At 39.3% G+C, this 20,810-nt stretch overlaps 1 protein-coding gene across 2 annotated transcripts in view; it reads right to left on the reverse strand.

Moving 5' to 3' along the window:
• KCNH1 (potassium voltage-gated channel subfamily H member 1) overlaps positions 1-20,810 on the reverse strand; it is a 169,175-nt gene that overhangs the window by 80,997 nt on the left and 67,368 nt on the right. For both annotated transcript variants that reach the window (XM_079332858.1, XM_079332859.1), the window contains 2 exons: positions 7,046-7,245; positions 2,726-2,978 (listed from right to left, as the gene is read on the reverse strand). In XM_079332858.1, coding sequence (XP_079188984.1) covers positions 2,726-2,978; positions 7,046-7,245 — 453 coding nt within the window. The remainder of the gene's footprint in view (positions 1-2,725; positions 2,979-7,045; positions 7,246-20,810) is intronic.

Consider the following 20,810-nt stretch of genomic DNA (forward strand, 5'->3'; position numbering starts at 1 on the left):
TGGTTTTAATTTGCTTATTTTTTTGTTTGTGCCAACTTAAATTAATGGGAAAAGCAATCTTAGGGGGCACTCAAAAAAGTATCTTTTCTCACTGCTAGCCTATGTGCATTTCTTCCAGCTCATATTAATTCAAGTCAATCAAAGTCAGTGTTTTGTTCTAAGAACATAAGCCTGAACTGAGAATATACCTGTCTCCAGGGTATTACATGCAACTGATTTGGAAAGATATTATGCAAGTGTACACAGCACACTCCAGGGCTACATAATACACTCTTATAGGCCAATCTGCAAGGTTAAATGATTTCAGAACTTGAAAATGTTTCCTATGAATTGGATCCTTTAAGGATTAAATGCAGTTTGCCTTTGGTTTATGCAATGCTGTACAGCAGTCCCACAGACTGATTCAGAGTTGCAATTCATTTCTCCATTGTAAGGAAAATACAGGCTGCAATGCAAGCTGCAAAGGTTGTTTTATTATGTGAAGGCAAATAATTTGCCTTGAATAATTTGTGCACTTATTTTCTTCCATTTTCATTTCCAGAATGCCTGAAAGAAAATTACAGTCTCTGTAACATACCTGTCAACTAAAACTACCCTATGGAATTCCTCACATGGTTTGCTGTTACATGCCTGGTGTTCACAGCTATGCTTGGTTGGGACTGGTAAACAAAATTTATGGCATAGGTTGTTCTGGCTGAGTGATCAGCAAAAACCCTGTTTCTTGTACAATGCACTCACCCCTCCTCCCCCTTGTAATACCTGTTTTTCTCTGGTATACATCCATCAAGAGCTTGGCAAGTTTACCTAACTATGAAATTTAAAAAAAAAAGCAACAACCAGATAAAAAAACCCCACTATTTTTCAGATAAGAAAACAGAGTACAAAGAAGTTATAGAGGAAACCTTGACCCATCTTCTGGCACATCCTTCAGTAGGGTAGTGATTAAACTACATAATGCTGAAGGAAAAAGAAGTTCAATTGATTTAGAATAGTGAAAAACTTAGTTAAATACATAATTTCTTTTCAGGATAGAAAAATCTTCAGCAGAAGTCTTCACACCCTGGGGGAGGAAGGTATATGCATGTGTGGAAGGAAAGGGATTCCTTAGTCCAGAAACTGAAACACAAAAACTGATGCCCAACCAAAATGAAATCTCACAGAATCCCAAACAGATCCCACTTCATTCCATTTTCCTCTCCACTTACAATATCCACAAAGAAAATGTGGATAAAACTCACCAACTTGAGTGAGAGCCAGGGAACTGACCCCAAATTTTCAAAAGAAAAAGAAAGAAAGAAAAAAAGAAGATAAAAAGTTGTGGAGGGAAGAGGATCAATAGTTACATCCCAGGAGAAGAGCAACAACAAAATACTTCTATTCATCCAGATACCAAGGGAACAGCCTCATTTATCCATGGCTATCCCTCTGCAGCAGAGAGCAGGAGTTAGGTTTTCTTAACACTGATTCCTAGAGCAATCTTGGCTGAGGGTTTTGTAAAGTGACTGGTAAGATAAAATTCAGGAGTTATCAGAAAGGTTGAAGAGAAAATTTGCATCTTTAAAGAACATTTTGAAGTGTTTTTTTACCTATACTCAAATAGAGCAGCAAGATGTTTTGAGGTTTTCTTCTGAACCCAGGTGGTGTCAAAGGCACACTGTAGAGTCTTAATTTGCATTCTACATTTGTCATGTTAACTTGTGAGAGTTCAACATGGCAAAAGGCAGCAAGTTCTTGATGTGCAACACAGACAAGCAGAAGTTACAAATATCACATAGCACTGAGCAGCACAGGTGATTCCAGAACAGAAGAGAAACAGTTATTCTCCAACTACTCAACTTTTTAGCTTCCTGTGTAGCACAAAGTATTATCAACTTGATTCATCACAACTGTAAATTTACTCCATGCTATACATGCAATCCTGCTTAAAAGTAGAGAAAAATGGACCTCAGCATATTTATTTTCCCTCTCATTTTTCAGTATTCATCTTAGGAGAGAAGAGTGCATATGTCCACAAAAAGTAAAATTATCAAGATATTTTATTCTCTTTTTTCAGGCTGCTATAAGTGACAGTTACAGGATTAAGCCACCATGACAATTTACCTTATCACAAATCACATGACAGAATCAAATGGTAAGTATCACCTCCTCAATGCTCCAGTCACCCCATGATTCATCTACATCTATTGGATTATCCCACTCTTTTCTGTTAGCTTTGCCTCAGAATGCTGCTGACACCCTATCAGTTTCTTTTCAAAGCTACCAACCCAAATCTGCCATTCCAAGTTAATACAAATCACCTTTAAGTGTTTTAAATTACTTTGATTTTAAAATACATAATCATTATTTCAACACAACATCCTAAATAAATCTAACTGGAAAAATTCCAGCAAAAGTAGATTATTATGGGGGTGGTGGGAGTGAGGCAGGGAAGCCAGGCACTTCAAAAACAAGACTTCTGACGTTCTAAATGGAATTTCTAATTAAAAGGGATGTGTCAAGACAGGGAAAACCCCAAGAATGACCAGGACCCCATGCTAAAGTAAAGTTTCCACTGACCAGATGAAACAGGGTTGAAGCAATCTGAATATTAGATGGTTGCCCTTTAAACCTCTCCAGGCTGTGGTAAAACTCAACCGAAACTTTTTAAAGAACGAGTAGAAGAGTCTATAAATTGCTGCACGTATTTGTATTTATGCAAATACATATCACCAGCTCTGGAACTCACCTAGTATAGCAACGACTTCATCATCCTGGATTACCTCCAAAGAGCCCGAGACCACGAAGCACAGGCTGTCGACGCTCTCGCCGGCGTGGTAGATGAGGTCTCCCGGAGCACAGTGCACTGTCTGGAACTCCATGGCCAGCGCCCGGAGGCAGCCGTCACTCGCCAGCCTGAAGGCAGGGTGCTCCTTGAAAACCTTGCGGTTCAGGTGCACACAGATATCTGCTCTCATGTCCTTAGGGCAAATCTGCAAAACCTGGCAGGGAAATCAGGCAATCAATTCCTCTGCGTCCCTTCTACATTCCAACTGCTAGAGCACACTTTACAATGCAAGGTTTAAGAACTACTTTCCTCCTTCTTACAAAATTTTTAATCTCAGACTGTAGGTTTATAGTTATGCTATTTATCCACATAAGTCACAATATGAACTTTTCAACATCTACTTTATAACATGTTCTAGGTTACAATGTAAAGATGTGCCCAAAACTATGTATTCTATCACCATCTACTGAAACCAGGTGGGGCAGTAATTCTTATCTCTGTGGGAGATATCCTCTGCTAATGGGACATCTGTTAATAACCAGATGGGGCAATGTTGTTTATTGACATGACCCATCCTTCCTCCAGGAAGATATCTTCTGTTAATGGGCCATTGAGTCCCACTGCATGACTGATAAAATTACATCATCCCATTGTGAGATGCTCCACCCAGGGGAGGAGCCAAACCATTTCTGCCTAGATAAAAACTGAGATTTGGAACACCAAAGCTGCCTTTACCCACTGGTTTCCAGAGAGCTACCAAACCTTTCTACAGGATCACTGCTTCAACAAAACCACTTCATTTGGACTGCTACCACCACCCTAACTAGCAGGGTGTCACATTGTATTCTGACAGTCAGTGTTTTTTTCTTTTGTACTATTGCATGTATTTTATTTTTCTCTTTTTCCCTATTAAATTGAATTTCTGACTTTTGCTTTCAAAGCCATTACATATCATCTGAAAGAAAGCACTGTTTTCATCTCAGCAACATGCTCTGCTGGATATTGAATTACCAGAAGGCCTAGGTTTTTATGACAATAAAACTTAGAGCACAGCAGTAAAGAAAGCGTTGAAGAAAAGCTTCCTGAAGAATTGTTTCTAGAGGGTAGGTCATTTTTGATATGCAGATTCCATGAAAAGCCTGCACAAATTACATGCTTTAACAACTAAAATAAATTATTTAAAATTTAATTAACTCATAACATTGAGAATTGCAGGTATCCTTATTTACCCCTCAGTGGCACTAACAAGTTTTTGTTTACACAGGGAAGGAACTTTAAGGTATGACGCTGTTTTGGGCAGCTTTTGATGTTCCAAATGCCATGCTCCTCATGGCAATCCATGATGTGTGCTCCTAAGAGAACACGAGCTGATGCTCAGCACAGCAGGTACCAGCCAGGGCCATTTCTGAAGGGTTTTAGTATAATACGGACAGCAGAGTGGAAAGAATACAAAATCACTGCTGCATGTACAGATTAAAGGTGGAAAGAAGTAATATGAACAGGGTTTGGGGATAACAAAATCCTTGGGGGATGGTCTATGATGAGGCATATCTAGGACATATTACTTGAGAAAAACACTCAGTAGTCTCAGTCTGCCCTTTTTTTTTTTTTTTTTCTCCTCTTTTTATTATTTTCTTAGTAATAACTATTCCATCTAACTAAGAAACACTCTGGTTGAGCTTCAGAGTTACTCCCACACAGTTTCCTAGATGGAAAGAGAAGACTGTCTCACTGCAAATACTCCTGAAAAACATAAAGGTAACACAGGAAGTACTATGGCTATGCCTACACTTTGAAATGGGGTTCTGTGCAAGATCTGAGCAGAGAACCAAGCTCTTAATTCTGTGCATGGCACTGGTTCCAGATATCATCCCTGGTACTACAAAGGCAAGTAACTCCACCACCATATCATTATCATTGGCCCACCTCCAGGCAGATATATTATTACAGATAATACTTCTAAAAAGAGATGTATTTCTATAGTGCTTAGGTGTAGGGCATTCATGGATGATTTTTCTTGGCTGCCCTGTACAGAAGAGCTGCCAAACCTGCCAATTCTCACAGGAATGGGCTGGGGCAGCAAGACCAGCATTTAACATGGAACACAGGCAGCAGCCATATCTGTCTTTTCCATTATTTCATTTACTCTGGCAACAAAAATATTCTCTAGTGGCATGTTCTTGCCAAATTTTACTACTGGAATTACACATACATGCAGTTACCTGAATATCACACACAAAAAGGTTTCTTGTAATAGAAATAGTAGCAAAAAGCCCTGAATACACAAGAGAATATTTTAAATTGTGTTATTTTCCAAAAAGTTTTTGGTATAGCAGTCTTAGAGTAAGTTAACTAATTTTCCATTCTTTATTTAAAGAAGTTGTTTCCAGACTTCACAAAAAATAAAAGGGATTAAAAACATTTGAGAGTTACAGACAAATGGAAGAAGACTTTCATTTGTATGGGAGGTAAAAAATATATCATCATGCATCAATTTTAGTATCTTTCAGTAGCTCTTGGTTAAATTTTGTCATACTGGCATTTTCTAGACCAATAACTTAGCATGTCTGCAGTGAACACACAAATTTGTGGGACAAAATAGTGATGGGACCAGTTCTGTGCTCAGTTCATATTTAAGTCTCTGCCTCATCTGTAGGAAGCTGTGCTGCATTTCAGAGGAGCACAACCACCACTGCTCTGTCTCACAAGCAATACATGTTTTATTCATGACAAGACATCCCAGAAGTTTTACACAGGCATCAAAACAACAAAGCTCAGACCTGGGAGTTTATGGATTGGCACAGCCAGCCACAGCTTTTGCTGTGCAGATGAAAGCTGAGTTCTTGGCTTAGCAGTCATGGCCAGCAGCAGTTGAGCTATGAACACACCAGTTACTGAAAACAGCACTGTATTAAGCTCTTTGGTGTCCTGACAATTGGAGACTTTTTTCCTGTTTATTAAGATAATTCTCAAAGGCTACACTGGGTATTGTTGTGCTTGGCTTGGTTACTCTGATGTCTCCAAATGCATCCTTAAAGCATTTCTCTCCTTATCAAAGGAAGCCAAGAATGAACTTTGAAGATAAGCTAAAAAATCCCAAACCATGTTTTACATAGCAATAATTTTTTCTTGTTGTTTTGTTAAAATGATGACAGGAGTTTGTAATGGGGGCTGAATGAAAGCACCAGCACTCATTACACTATGTATCCTCAGATGTCTCTCCACCTTCCCCAAATGCACCTACCTCAAATCACAACCCCACACAAAGACAGATTGTGAGAAAACATGCAGAACAGCTTCTAACCAGTGCTATCCAGCACTAAAATACCATTTCTTTCTGAAAGCTAGTGTGGCAGACAGAATCATGTCTGGGATCTAAAAATGGCAGATATGCTGAAGACCATTTAGGAAAGCAAACAGTGTCCTGTGTGCCCTTCAGTCTGCAGGCAGCTCAGTGCAAGGCCACATCTGTTCTCCTCCTTCGCAACGATGCTTTAACAGCTGTACACAAATGACACTGTTTGCTCTCTAACTGCATCACCCACAGTTCAGAATACTAAATTAAGCTGCCAACCAGAAGCCTGGTGACCAGAGCATTGCTATGATTTCCTGAATGATCCACCCCACAAATCACATCTCTTTACAAGCAGAAGAGAAACTGTCTCTCTCTACAAAAGCTGGCAACTAATACAAAAGCAACAAGGAGTTACTTTTGTACATTTGCTCTGGTGAAAGGCCATCTGTTATGTTGAAAGACACAATGGGAATTTATTTGTAAATTCAACGAATCAGAGTGACAACATTTGCCTTACATAAGGTAGATTTCAAGCAATACATTATTAAATACTTCCAGTTTTTGTTAATATCTTTAACCTGCACACACAAAAATTGTATTCAGACTCACAGGGCTGCAAGCAACCTCACAAAATATATTGCAAAAAAAAAAAAAATCTCATTTGGAAAAAACATGAGGTTGTGTTACAATCAAGAACTTGTTATTTACTTATCACCTTTATTTTTGTGAACTGAGCTTTTTCCTTTATCATTTTTTGTACTATTTCATGCCATTTCACTATCAAATTATACATAATTTTACCTCTATTATATGTCAGTATGATAGAATACCTGCAATACTGTTTTTGAAAGTTTAAAATTAAGGGAAGCTGCTGCTTAGAACTATTTAAAGAATATTTGTCTCCTTTACTAAGGCAGTACCTCCTGTTTATTTAAATGGACTACTTTCAGGATGTGACTTCTTTCCTTGCAGTTTAATTTACTTACCTTTTCAGTATCTATTCCTCTGGACATTGACCAGGTGGAAACGATGTAATCCATCACACGTTCACTCAGTCCTTTAGGGACCTGGTAGAGCTTTAAAAAGTCCCGGACACTGTTCAGCATTTCGTGGTATCTGTTTGTGTTAGCGTACATTTGCTGAAATATGGTTGTCACATTACCAAAAATGGTGGCATACAGAAGGGCTGTGAAAAAAAGAAGAAAAATCACAAAGAAAAGGCATGGTAAGATGTGGTTATCAGTCTGTGTTTCATAGGGCTTTAAGACTGGAAATGCTAGGTCATAAAAATACATGAAAATATCGGTGCTTTATTAGGAAGGCTGATGAGCACAAGCTTTTTATAGGTCACTACAAATTGAGGACCACCACCTACTTTTGTGAGAGCATGTCCTGCATCACAGAACCCTTAATACATGACTGTTTGTCCATCAAACAATTCAGTAGTCCACAAAACCTTACAAAACCACAGCAGAAGACAGAAGAATTTTAGGAGAAATAGCTTGACAGCAAATGCTTTTATTTTTCATCTCAGGTTTATAGCACCTGTGTTGAAATACCATGAGTGACAGATTTCCAGGCTTTAAGTGCATTATCACAGTAGTAAGCTGAGTCATCGGTACCCACCTCAGTGTGACAACAACAGTGCATCAAAGCAGAAGATGGAATATGCAATAAGCAGCTGCCATGGGTCAGTAATTTATAAGCAGAAGTTTAATAATACATAAAAACTCGCATTACATTTTATATTCTTCAGGCAAAAGAGCAGCAAGGCCTGAGGCAAGAGCTAGAGCTCTCAGAGGCAGACCTTTGCACAGCCCTCCTGACTTCACACAACACAGTCATGAAGCCAGCTGGTTCATCAAGATGGGTTTAAGAATAAACACAAAGAAGAAAAAAAAAGGCAGTGTTTCCAAGTGTGGAGAGAAGCAGATGAAAACACACAGGACTTGAGAAGATCCATCTGCTGAAGCCCAAGACAGAGCAGCAGGCTGTGGCAGCCAGGTTTGATAGCTTGCAGAGGCTGAGGCTCTCCCAGCCAATCCAGCCCTGAATGAAATGGAGAGACAGGAAGCCTCAAGGGGAGCTCTCCTATGTTGTGAATCAGGTCAGTGATATGTGACAGGTTGGCTGGAGAGGGAGAGGAGCAGTGAGACTGCAGATGTGATGATAACCACCCATAAGTGCTCTGGCTTGCTGAGTAAGCTCTTCCTCTTAATCATTTCCTGTCCCCCAAAACAAGAACTAAATTATGAGTATCATATCTCTTCCACTTGAGATAAAAGTAAATCAATCAAGAAGCCATATTTATAAAAAATATATTTTGCCTTACTGAAGAACTCCTTTTTGCTGTTTATTTACCTTCTCATCAGCTATTAAAAAAAAAAAAATCCCTTCATCCCATTCCTTCCTTTCCTATTTATTCAGGTGAGTGTTATAGGCAGATATCCTTAAGCCAGCTAAGATGCTCTACAGTTCTATGATCAAAAAAAACCTTTGATACTGTGCAAAACAAATTTATGGGACTTTGCCCTGATCATCAAGAGTGTAATTTAAGTTTAGGTTTGCTCAAGGCCTTTACACTGCTGATTTTCTGTTGAATTTCTTCTTGATGCTGTAAGACTTCTTTTTTTTTTTACAAGTTTCTGTAGAGAACAACTCTCCCTCTTTCCACCTACTTCTCTGTGAAAACAGGTATAAAAATGTGCAGAAAAACATGCATTCTCAGTTTAAAGAAAAGTGGAAATCATTAATGCAGTGACCAGAAACACATTTTCCCTGTTTAACCTTAACTTGTGCCTGAACAAAAACCATACGGGGCAGCCCAATGACTAGTGAAGAATGATAAAATGCTTTGCAAAACAAATTAACCATGACAAGTCTTTAATCCATGAGTACTTTTGTATTAGATCAGCATTACCTGTTTCTAAGAAAGTCCTGGTTTGCTCTCTGTTCTGCAGATGCAAACATGACACTACAGGAGACTGCAGCAGCACAAGGCAGCCAGCACAGCACTGAAATAGGTGACAAATTAGAGAGAGGCTGGCAACCAGATTTTTATCTCTAGATTTCTTGAAAACACCACTTGTGTCTTTGCTCTCTGGCAAAGTGAGACCTAGAGGTTCAGTACAACTCCATGCCAGCAAAGGTAAAATAAAGTCAGCACTCTGTCCCATTAATGTCCAGCCAATTAAGCTTAAAGGAAAAACAGAAGTTTGATCAGATATTTAGATGATTATGAAGCAAGCAATTCCCACTGCAAATTGCAGCTCTAGTATGACAATTATCTTGGCAAGAAAACTTATTCCTGCCTAGATTAATTTTTTTAATTCTCAAACTCAAAATACTTAATTTATCATTAGCCAACCATTTTATTACTAGTAAAGACACATTAAAGCCAAGGATTTTTACAGTCTAATATTGGGTAGATACATTAGCATATTAAACCTTGAACTCTTCTGCACAGAAGTAGCTGGCTGTGTGCCTTTCCTTCCTTTCAAAGGAATAATGAAATTAACCCACTGCAGTAGACTGCAGCCCCAGAATGATTTCAGAAACACACACACTACTAAAGGAAGAAAGTTGGGCTATTATTAAGGACAGAACAAAATCTCCAGTGTTTCCTCTCCAGGAATGTCAAGAACTCTCAGAAATTATATAACCCCTTACATTAATATTCTTTTCTGAGAATAAAGAAAAACATGTTGTCCCCAGCAATGTGGGTGCTCATTTACACTGCAGTCTGTGATACTCCATTTAAACCAGTGTTTAAATAACATCACAGATAGGACCATAGTAATTGCAGTAGGCAAATTACCCACAAGTGAATCATGAAGGTCAGACATAGGTCACAAAATCATCTGCTATTTTTAGTGATGTAACAAGTAAGAATAGAGAAATAAATACAAGCTAGTGTAGGCCTCAGCTGCCACAGTAAAAGATTTGGGGTCTGAATTTGGAATGATAAGAGGAAGAATTTCTATCTGTAAGAATGAGAGGTTTACAATTACCCCAATTACAGATGTAAGTACTGCATTCAACTCCTGAGATGAATCAACAGATTGATGATGATTTGTTCAAAATGCACTCATCCAATGGCCTGGCACACAAAATGTGTGCAGAACTACACAGCAACAAGTGAGACCAACATCAACTAGTGAGCAATCTCTTATATCTTGCCCCCAAGACTTGCAGTGCTTTCTGAAAATGAACTGCCTTCATTCTTGCTGTCTGGGAAGCTGATAGAGAAAGTCTGTCTGTCTGCACGTAAATTCCACTTAATTAAAAAATCAAAATAAACCCCTTTTATGTACTGCACTAACCAAAGTACTATTCAAACAGGAAGCACCTGCATTTGCAAATAGTAGATGATTTAAATGTAAATTGCACTTTTGTTTCACCAACAAGTTCTTAGTATACAACAAATTATTCAGTTCATAGATGGCTGAAAGCACAGCCTTGAAAATCTGTTGCACTGTATCACTTCTTACTGAATATGAAACACAGCCATAAATTAACAAAAAAAACCCTACATGTCTCAAAGGCATTTTTCAGATAACACGCTGTGAGGTCACACAAAATTAACATTGATCAGATAAAAAGAAAGGCAGAAAATAATTGTACGGATCATCTCATAATTATATGAGAAAATGACATTATTTTCAAATGTGCAATTAGAACAATGTAACAGTTTATAATTGCTTGAGATTAGGGGTCTTGATTAATGGTAATTATGCCTACTTATGGATAGAGAGCATGCAGTTAAAACAAAATCACTGAACTGTTAAATACAATATGCAAGCAAATACCAAACTTAACAGGTATAGTATTGTTTACAGAACTAGTTTTGATAGAATTGTTATTTGTAGTCTTGCAATCTGATATCAAAGCTTCTAAAGAGAGATGTACTAATCAAGTATCTGCACAACCTTCTAGAACAGTACAGACAGACCCAGAGCTGCTTAATTTGCTACTTCTTAAGAAGCTTTGTGTATTATAAAGTTTCCTATTTGTAATCTTTTATCTACGTTTTGTTTTTTTACTAACACAATGTATAAAGATATAATTCCATTCAGCTAGCAAAGAATAAATGTAAACAGCCAAAATCTAATAGGTCAATTAATTTTCTGCACTTCATGACTTTTCACAATATATATCCAGAATATTTTCACCTGCTATAGAAAAAATTACAATTGCTACTTTTAGCATGTACATCACTTACTGAATTTCACAACCTGGGTAAAAGACATTTTTTTAAGTGAAAGTAAATTCCCAGAGGAGCTCGCCCCCATGCTGTCCCAGTAACTGTTAAATCCTGCTCTTCCCACAGCTCTCTGTTCTCCTGGACTGAAACAATACACTGCTCCACCTCCCTCTTTCATGCCACCAGCTTCCAATTTGCACCTCCAAAGCAAGGCAGCAGCAATGGCAAAGATCAGGGAACTGGCACACTACTGAGCGAGTCTGAAAACCAATTTAATGGCAAAAAGCAAAGCAGAAAGCCCAAATGGGCCATGAGGGACATGCACATCAAACCAAGTGAAGCAAGCACTCGACTCCTAGGATGAAAGATGAGAGACCACAGGCAAATTTTATTAAACTCTTCATTGAATCCTACTGCAAATCTTCCCACTCTCATCATCACATTTGGTGAAATCACCCTGCTGGCAGTAAAATTGGGACAGAGAAGGACAACAGTGGGCTCCAGCTACAATGGAAATGTCTCCCCTGCAGAAGGGTAGGACACCAGTGAGGACACAATTAATAAAGGCTAAACAACAGAGCATCAGCACATGGGGTTTTTCATATTCCCATCACCAAAAAAACCCAAGAACTGCAATGAAATGAACGGCAGAGACATAAACAAGGGAACAGCTGCTCTAAGAAGCCACTTAAGCAACTACCAAGGACTAGGGTAGCAGAAACATCTGTGCACCTTAAAATAGGCTGTCTGCAGTGTGTAAGGGCAGAAAGGGAAGTGAAGAACAGATATGGAACAAACACCACAAGCAGCTTCTCTCCTCACACCCTTTCCTAACTCAGCCTGCTACTAAAGCAGCACAGCCATATAACCTCTTGTTATCTCACTGATTTGAAATTACTTATATTTTGCAAATTTAAGACCTAATATGGAAGAATAGAGGCAAGTGTTGGTAAACTACCAAACCTTCTCAAGATGCTGAACTCCAGCATCCCTTAGGATACTTCAAAGCTTTTTTTTTTTTTTTTTTAATTTTGATCTTGAAGCGCTCACACAGCTGATAGCAGCAATCACAGGTGTTTTGGCTCTCAAGCATCATGCACAGCAGAACTCTCTAACAGGTTTTGCTTTTGCCTTCAGCATGTTTGGGCTAAGATAAACAGCATGGATAAACACACAGAGCAAAACTGATCAGGGGAGTGATTGGAGCCAGAGTGAGTACAAGCCAATAGAAGAAACTTCAGCATCAGGCTTGTAAGAAAGCTCTTCAACATGAACTGCTCTCTCCAAACTGACAGTGGGGGGCCAACACCACCCTGCTCTCTATGGAAGGCTGCATCTTGGATCCAAGAGCCTGCTTTTGAAAAGAGAGGATGTAGCCTCCTGCCAATCCATACAAACAGTGGTGGCTATTATCCCCCTGGCCAAGGCTTCTATTTCTGCACAGCAGCACCTATTAGATTAACACAGTCCCACTAATTAACACTGTAAAATCTGGATTTTGACAAATTGAGAAGTGTCCAAATGAGTAAAATGGCGAGAATCCTGATTCACAAAAATCATCACTCATTTTTTTGACAGCTACAGTTTAGTATTGTATTTACCCTGACCCTGAAAGATGCCAACAGTCACCAGAGGGGGATTTAATGGCAGCCACAGACTCCACTGCAGCCAATATGCTTGCAGAAAAGCAGATTACTAAACTAATCAAATGCACAACAAGCCAAAAGTAGCTTGTGAGGACTTAGATGTGTTTTTGCTTGTGAAATTAAGGAACAAGAATCTGGTCATACATTACCTTTCTGCTGTAAAGGGACACCGACAGAAAACAACAGAAGCATAATGCTGAAAAGAATTTAAGAGAAGAGCATCCTGGATACAGTGAGACTCCAAGCTGATAGACTTTGAATTCCCTAACCATGAGCATTACAGGGAGCAAAACCATTTCTCACTTTCAGGGAAACAGGGCTGCACACTCTTATTCTATAAACAAACAGCACTTGCAGACCAATGAGTTCACCTGACTCTTCTTACTTAAATTACCTGAAGGCATCCACTTTTTTGCAAGGCCCTGCACTTCCACTGACTGGTGAGTCCCAATGGAGGTAGCACTGTTTTACATCCAAAAATGCATCATAAACCAGACAGGAATGTGTATGTTCTTCCTCAACTTACAGGCAAATTCTTAAGCCTGACAGAAAGCTATAACTAACTCCAAACACAGCAATACCTAGTCATTAATTGAAATTAGGACCTTAACCTTGATAGCAAAAAGATTTTCCAAGAACCACTACAGTTTAATCAAAGAGACCGCAGAAAGCTCCTTGCAGAATCAATTTATTTCAGTCAAAATATAACAGCATGGGACAGCAAGACCAACAGGCAAGATTTGAAATGGGAAACAACAGCATGATAAATCAAAGTTAAGACTAGAGAAAAAGAAATATCCTACAGAAAATGGCACTTCCCAGTCACCTCTCCAAATTTTATTCCCCACAAGATCAGTTTATCTCCGATAAGGTAAAATGGAATGGCAAGAAAATGTACCAATTTTCACAACTAGTTACAGCCACTACAATTCCTGTAAAGAGCAGCATATTTATCACAACATCTTCAGGAATGTCATAAGGGATTAGTCTAGAGCAACACTGAAGTACATATGCTCAAAACATGGAGCATCATTAAGATCTTGCTCGATATGCCAATTTGATTACCAAGAGGAAACTAAGTGTACAAACAGATAACAGCTGCAAAATCTATCCTTATTCCAAACATACCAGAGCAGAGTCCCCAGTGGGACACTTCTACCAACACAGGATGAACTCAGCTCAGTGTATTCACTAGCAGGTTTTACCATGATGAGAATTAATAAAATGCCAAATCTGATTAAATCCTCTGCAATTTGTGAGAAAGGGCTCTCTTTTACTGTTTTGTAGAATTTTATGGACAATAAAATTTAAATTGTCTAGAAAATTGAAATGGATTTCCATTTCATTTCCCAGCACTAATGAACAGATCACCATTTAAATGACGACAGAGCCATTTAAGGGCATCATTTTTCTTCTACAGTTTATATAGGGTAATGCATGGCCATTTTCAATTACTTGGTTAAAATTAAATCTACAGATACTGCTTCTAGATTTTTACTCATTTGCACCAATATCAAAGCTTTTGCTCTCAAAAGTAGTTTTATCTGCTCTCAACTTAGCTGAAATGGTTTTCCCCAATTAAACACCAACTCTCTTAATTTTAAAATCTATTGCTGAGATAGAATGACACAAACAAAAGAACTAAAACAGAATCCAAAATCCACAATTAGGGAAAGTTCTTTTCATGTGAAACTGCTTGCCTATGTAGTTGTTAGCATTCCTCTGTTCATGCTATTTCCTTTGTGACTTGTATGAGCTTTCCACAAGGCCTTGCAGGAGGGAAATCTAGGGACATCAAGGACATCATCTGTTATCCAAACTTTGTGTTTAGGGAATTCCTTTCCCTACATGACTGCCACGTTCTGCTGGGCTTTGCACTGCTGGCTCAGGCTTGTTCCTGTTGGCAACTATTTGGCCTCATTTTGCAATAACCTGTCCATGGTCTTTGAGACTCCAGGACTGGATCTGAATTTTGCACACCTAAACCACCATCCAGCACTTACACATATGGATTTCTGGACAAAACTTGACCCCATCACTGATGCAACACAAGAGTTTAATGGCTAAAGTCACTTGCAAAGTTCAAGCAAAATTCTCCTGTGTGATTCCATTTGGTCATCACTTCAACCTCATTTAATTAAGGTATTTTACATTTGAGTAAGGTATTAGAGTAATTTTTTGCTCCAAATGATAACTGGCTTCTCTCTACTCCCACCAGAGCACCCAGGTGGGAAGTTCATAGCTGGCTGGATTCCTTGCTGATGATGTTCAGATCTGAAACCCCCAGTGAGACCACAAGGAGGAAGGACCCAAGGCTTCTCCTGAGACTGCAGTGACCTCACTTCTCATTAGGCTTAAAACCTCTGCTCAGCTGTGCTTAAAACACCACTGCAAGGTGTGGGCATGTCTGCCTGATGAAAGTCCAGGACAGTTAGGAAAAATACCAAGACAATGCATTTCTCCTCGACCACTAACTTTCATCCAATGACTTATAAAAGCTTCTGCTGCCTATGTAGTCGTACAATAGTCTTTTAGTCTTTTTTTTTTAGGCTTTTTCTTCTCTGAGAACAAAAGAAAAGGTAAAATTTTAATGCCTATAAATTACCCCAACATAAAAGCAGAGTGGGATGGAGGTACTATGGTTTCATTGTGAAGAGAACCAGGGGTGGGTGGTAGAGTGCTGGCCTCAACCCAACACCTGATGGGAAAATCACATATCCCTTGTCTCACAGGCTCCAGAGAGAAGACACTTTGGATTAACTGTATTGTCCCCAAAATTAAAACTAGTTAAACAAAACCCTGAAAACAACTGAAAGTGTGTAACTGGAAGCCTGTGTCTTCTGTAGCTCACCTGGTTTACACTCAGCAGGCCCTTCAAGCTGACTTTGCTCTAAGCAGTCACACTGTGAAAGCAGCAGTGACCTCTGCACTGACCAGAGAGGCTGTGCTAATCACCCAGGAGCTCCAGGTCTGTTCAGGTGACAGACCAGCCAGCAAGAGATAAGGGCATGGCTGCACCTGACAGGATTAATGGGTACTGCACATAAGGACAACAATTAATTCTCAGTTCAGATCTCCTCTACTGTGAAATTAAGCCCCTAAAGCTACTGCACTTAACTGGACTACACTGCACCTGTGTGCTTTGCCTCTCTGCAGCTCACTCTGAAGCTTTTGATGCAACAAAACCTTGGTGAGCAGCCCTGGTTACTTCAATAACCACGGCCAGACTGCAAGGTGACTGACCTCCCTTCTTGCACGTGCACAACTTTTACTCCTGGGTGCAACAAGTACAAAAAAGGTACATGACTATATTCTACAGAGGGTTTTCAAACACTTCCCAAACAAACCTAAACACAAAGTGGTCCAAAACCTCCCCTTTTCTGGTATCACTAAACAGTTACAAAGATTTAATACTGTTAGTAACACAAATGAGGATGATGAATTTTGGAATTAAGTTGACTAAACCAGTGAGGTCGGAGACAAAGATGACATTTACCAATGAAGATGAATTTGTGGTGGTTAAAGAATAATTGTCACTGGAGTGACTAGGTCTGAGTCATGCACCGCCCACACACTAATCACAGGTGTGCTTGCAGACCAAAATCAAGAGCTGCACACAGTACTTACAGGAATGTGACATGAGAATAACTCTCAGACAGTGGCTTCTCAAGGGGGCCCTGCTTTACTGGTGAGTGAAATGACAGGCTAGTGAAGATGCAGAGGGGTTATCAAAAAATAACTGGAACCACTGTTGCATTTTTAATGACAAGCCATGGATGACTGCATGTGAGAGGAATACTTGCCTCTGGAGTGGGGAAGAGGGTTATAGCCTAACTTTCCAAAGCAGATATTCATTCCTGTTCCTACAGCTCCAGTCTTAAAAGTACTTCTCTTCCAGGCTGAGCCTGCTATTTTATTAGAACTCAGCAGAAGTAAAAGCAGCAGTAAACATGCATACAGCTGTGAGTTCCATGCCACAGTTCCAAAAATTATTCTATTTATCATGATATTCAGGGGTAGATGCTATTGCATAAGTGATACTGCCTAAATTCTTTTTAAAGTAAACTTTATATGGAAATCATCTGACATCTGAAAGATGTCAGACAGCTACATTTTGTGCTTTGGTAAGTTTGTTATCAAGTCACCACAAGATGCAAATATATTTGCACATAAACAAACATATACAGTCAGAAATAAGGATGTATTAAGGTCCCACTGGGACCTTTTTAGAGAGCTATTCTGCTTGTGCAGTGCCTGCCAGGCAAAAGCAATGGCATTTGCAGATGCTAATAAGCTGAAGCTGTCCAACAGAAAGTACAGAGGACTCTCAAAGGTAATGAAATATCTCTGTCAGTAATTTGCAGCTACAAACCTCATCCAATAGTCAGGCACACAAAGCTTTTCCTTGCTTAGGGAAGAACGATTGGGAAGATTATACTTCAAGTATAATCCCCTGCAGTCACTGAACATCTGGGTTACAACAGGGCTATGTTTCAAATATCATGCAGAACCAGAGACCTGAATTCAGATCTTCCATTTTTCTGAAGAGTTCATCCACCTAAAGGTGACTGAGTATTTTGAATCAAAGAGAAAGGAAAGAAAAGGTGTTTTTACTAGTAGAACTGTTCCAATCTCCATAAATACAGCAGGGGTGAATTCCCAATATTTCCATATCCTTGGAGTCTTTGAACCATGAAATAATGGATTAGAATGAAAGAGCAGATATGTCTGGACATAAACACAGACTTCTCTGTTCTCACCTCTCCACAGAGTGAAGTGTTTTCTGGCAGCTTTGCTCAGAGAAGCTTTACTTGACCAGCCACAGCAGATTGAGAACATCTACTATCCTAGCATTCCCAAAACATCCTAGGAAAAGTAATTTCTAAGATTTGTTGAAGTGATGTACATATGTACATGAACAAAGTCTTAAGAATCACAAGGAGATAAGACAATTGTACCAACTGGTGAAAGTAACCAAAATCTCAACATAACTAAACCCTAGCACATCCTCAGGAGTCAAACCTCAGAGTAAACTTTTCATCACTGTGACACGGGGTACACAACATAAGAACAATGGCTCCTCCTGAATTTAAATCCTGATCTTTGAATTCCAAAGGGAAAAGTTCAGATCAAAGACAACTTTCACAACATCAGAGGACTTCTAGAAGAGTTTCTGCAGTTGTCACAAATCTTTCACTTATTTAAGCACTGAAGAATTTGCCTTCTGTAATTCAATTCTCTGCCATGTACAGGATTACCTAAATAACATCTTAAATTTCCAGATCTTAAATTCTTCCTTGCCACTGATGGAGGCAACAAGAAAATGTTACAGCTCATTGGACATGAATAGTAAGATTTAGGCAAACAATTGTGGGAAATATATTCCATGTCATTTACAGGTATTGAAATTGTCAAAGTATAAAGAAGCAAAAAAGCAGAAACTTATTTTTGCACCTAAACTGTAGTAATAAACTGCATGCTCATTTTTTGAAAGCTATGTGAAGAACTGTTTGTAAGCTGTGTGTGCTACCATGAATATTCATTTACTAGTCTTCAGCACAAGGCAAGGATAGAATGCTTTTCAACAGCTTGAATTTTTGATATTGCATAGCTACTACTGGCTGACAGATATTAATGATTCTTGACAGAATGCTTATCTTTGAGCTGTTGCTGTAATCAATCAGCACAAGAGCAGCAGGCTATTAAAATATTTTTCTGTCAAGCTCTCTTGACATGCTTTGAATGGTACACAGCCTCGATGTTGGGTTTGGATTTTTTTAGGTGCTTTGTTTGTTGGAGTTGTGTTTGTTTGTTGGGGTTGGTTTCTTTGTTTCTGGTTATTTTTTGGCAGATGTTGTTGTTGTTCTGGATTGTTTTCTTAAAAAGAGAATCTACCTAAAACCACACAGCTGGAGTTTCTTGATCAGCATCTCTTGAAGTTGTCCTTAAATACCAGCCCTGATGTTGAGCATTCAGAATCCAGTCACCATGATTTCAGCTCCTTCTGACAAATGTCCCTCTGTCTTCTTTCTATTCTGCCTTTCTCCATCTACACATGCACACACATTCTTCTTTAAAACTATTTCTCCCTGTCAGACTCTTGTCATCTACCTGGCCCATAATTACTCTTCATGCTTCCAGAAATTCAACCCTCCTGTTTTCTCTCACTTCTTCCAATTTTCTATTCAATACCCTGTCTTCCTCCAGCCTTTCAGAAATCTGTCATGGGAGCAGTGATTTAGCAGTCTCTCTGCATCACAAAGCCTGTAAAATTTAAATCAACAGCTTAGCAAACCCATCAAAGAGGCTGCCAGACCTTCTTGGCCCCAATAGAGAAGCCTAATGACTAGGAGGGAATCAAAGTTAAATTAGATGGTCAGGAGAATTGGGACTCTTCACAGATCAGAGGAGGGGAAGGAGGGAAAGAACAGGGATACAGACCTAAATATGTAAGCACGGGGTGAAAGACAGAAAAGGAACACAGGTGAGGTTAGAAACACAGAACACAAAGGAGCAGCTGACAACTGAACTCGTGAAAAAAGCACAGAGAGAGTTTAAATGTCCAGTTTTCTGCACAAGCTTGGCTTTACTGACATCAGTACCACCCAAGATTAAAAGACACTTGAGGAGCACTCAGAGGGAGGGAATAGATACACAACAGTATGGTGTGTGCAGAGAAAATCACTCTGCCCTAGTAAGATATGAAGAGTTATAAGTGGCAAGAAAGGCAAAGACCAGGAGCAGATTGTGTATGGCCACAGAGGAGTGTGTGACAGAGCTGGGAACTCAGCCCAAACCCACCAGCTCTCCCCTGACCACCAGCCCCACACTGTCAGCACTGAAGAGACAAGCAACAAGGCTTTTTCACCTTTTGCTTTGCTCTTTGCCTATCAGCTGATTTCCTTTGCAGGTCATAACACCTGTTTGCTGTATCCAGAACCTTCTGCAAATTCAAGAGGGCAACAAGCACCAATCTCTCTGAATGTTCAGTAATCAAACTCCAGAAGAAAGACACTGTCTCTGGTTGAATCTCCATTACTCCATACAAAGAAAATGTACCAAAAGCCTGCTTAGTGAAGAAACAGTTTGAGTTAGGACTACATTCACAAAAATCAGTAAGCGAAATGCAGCAGTAGAAGGCTGAGCTATGGCTTACATGCAATCCTAAAAGCTTGGTTTGAAGAGCATGTCAGCATCATGACTGCCATGCAAGACACTTTAGACTGAGCAAGTCAGACCAAAAGAACACAGTGCCAGTGATAACAAATACTCCAGTGAGAATGTTGTCTTTGTTAGAGGTTAATGAATATAATTCATCCATCTTTCTGTCTTAAAGCAAATAGTCTATTATTTCTATTTGCTTTTCTCCATTATTTCAATGACAAAAGCTTAAGGAATAAACCAGAAAGATGAAAACATAAACACTTTAGAACAAGCCAAGGAACACTAGACAACAAATCCAGAGATAATTTTGCAAAGGACAGTAAAGAGAACTAAAACATTGGGTCCTAACAATATCCTTCATACAAAGCCTAAGTAAACAAGTTGTCACAAGCAAGGTGTGAAAGAGAGGGATGAATTCCTTTGTGTTAATCTGCAGACTGACAGAAAAGAGCTTTGAGAGCTTCTGCATGGCCACAAATCTCTTCAGAGCATTTTCACTTGCCCAAGGTCTCATCATCAGTGTGCCATCAGAGACAGCATCCATCCCATCCATGCAGAGACCACTGCTCTGCAGCTGGGAGCAGGGGATACAGTGGTTCTTCTGAGCATGCTGCCAACATTTTGCATGTTGAACCACTCTTCCTCCCCAGCTCTGTGAATCTATCCCTTTTGTCAATATTTTTCTATCAGTGACAAGCTAGAGGTGTTAAATCCCAAACACTTTGAAAGGCTACCACA

The sequence above is a fragment of the Erithacus rubecula genome (assembly GCF_903797595.1).
Source record: "Erithacus rubecula genome assembly, chromosome: 2".
In the NCBI taxonomy this organism is placed as follows: domain Eukaryota; kingdom Metazoa; phylum Chordata; class Aves; order Passeriformes; family Muscicapidae; genus Erithacus; species Erithacus rubecula.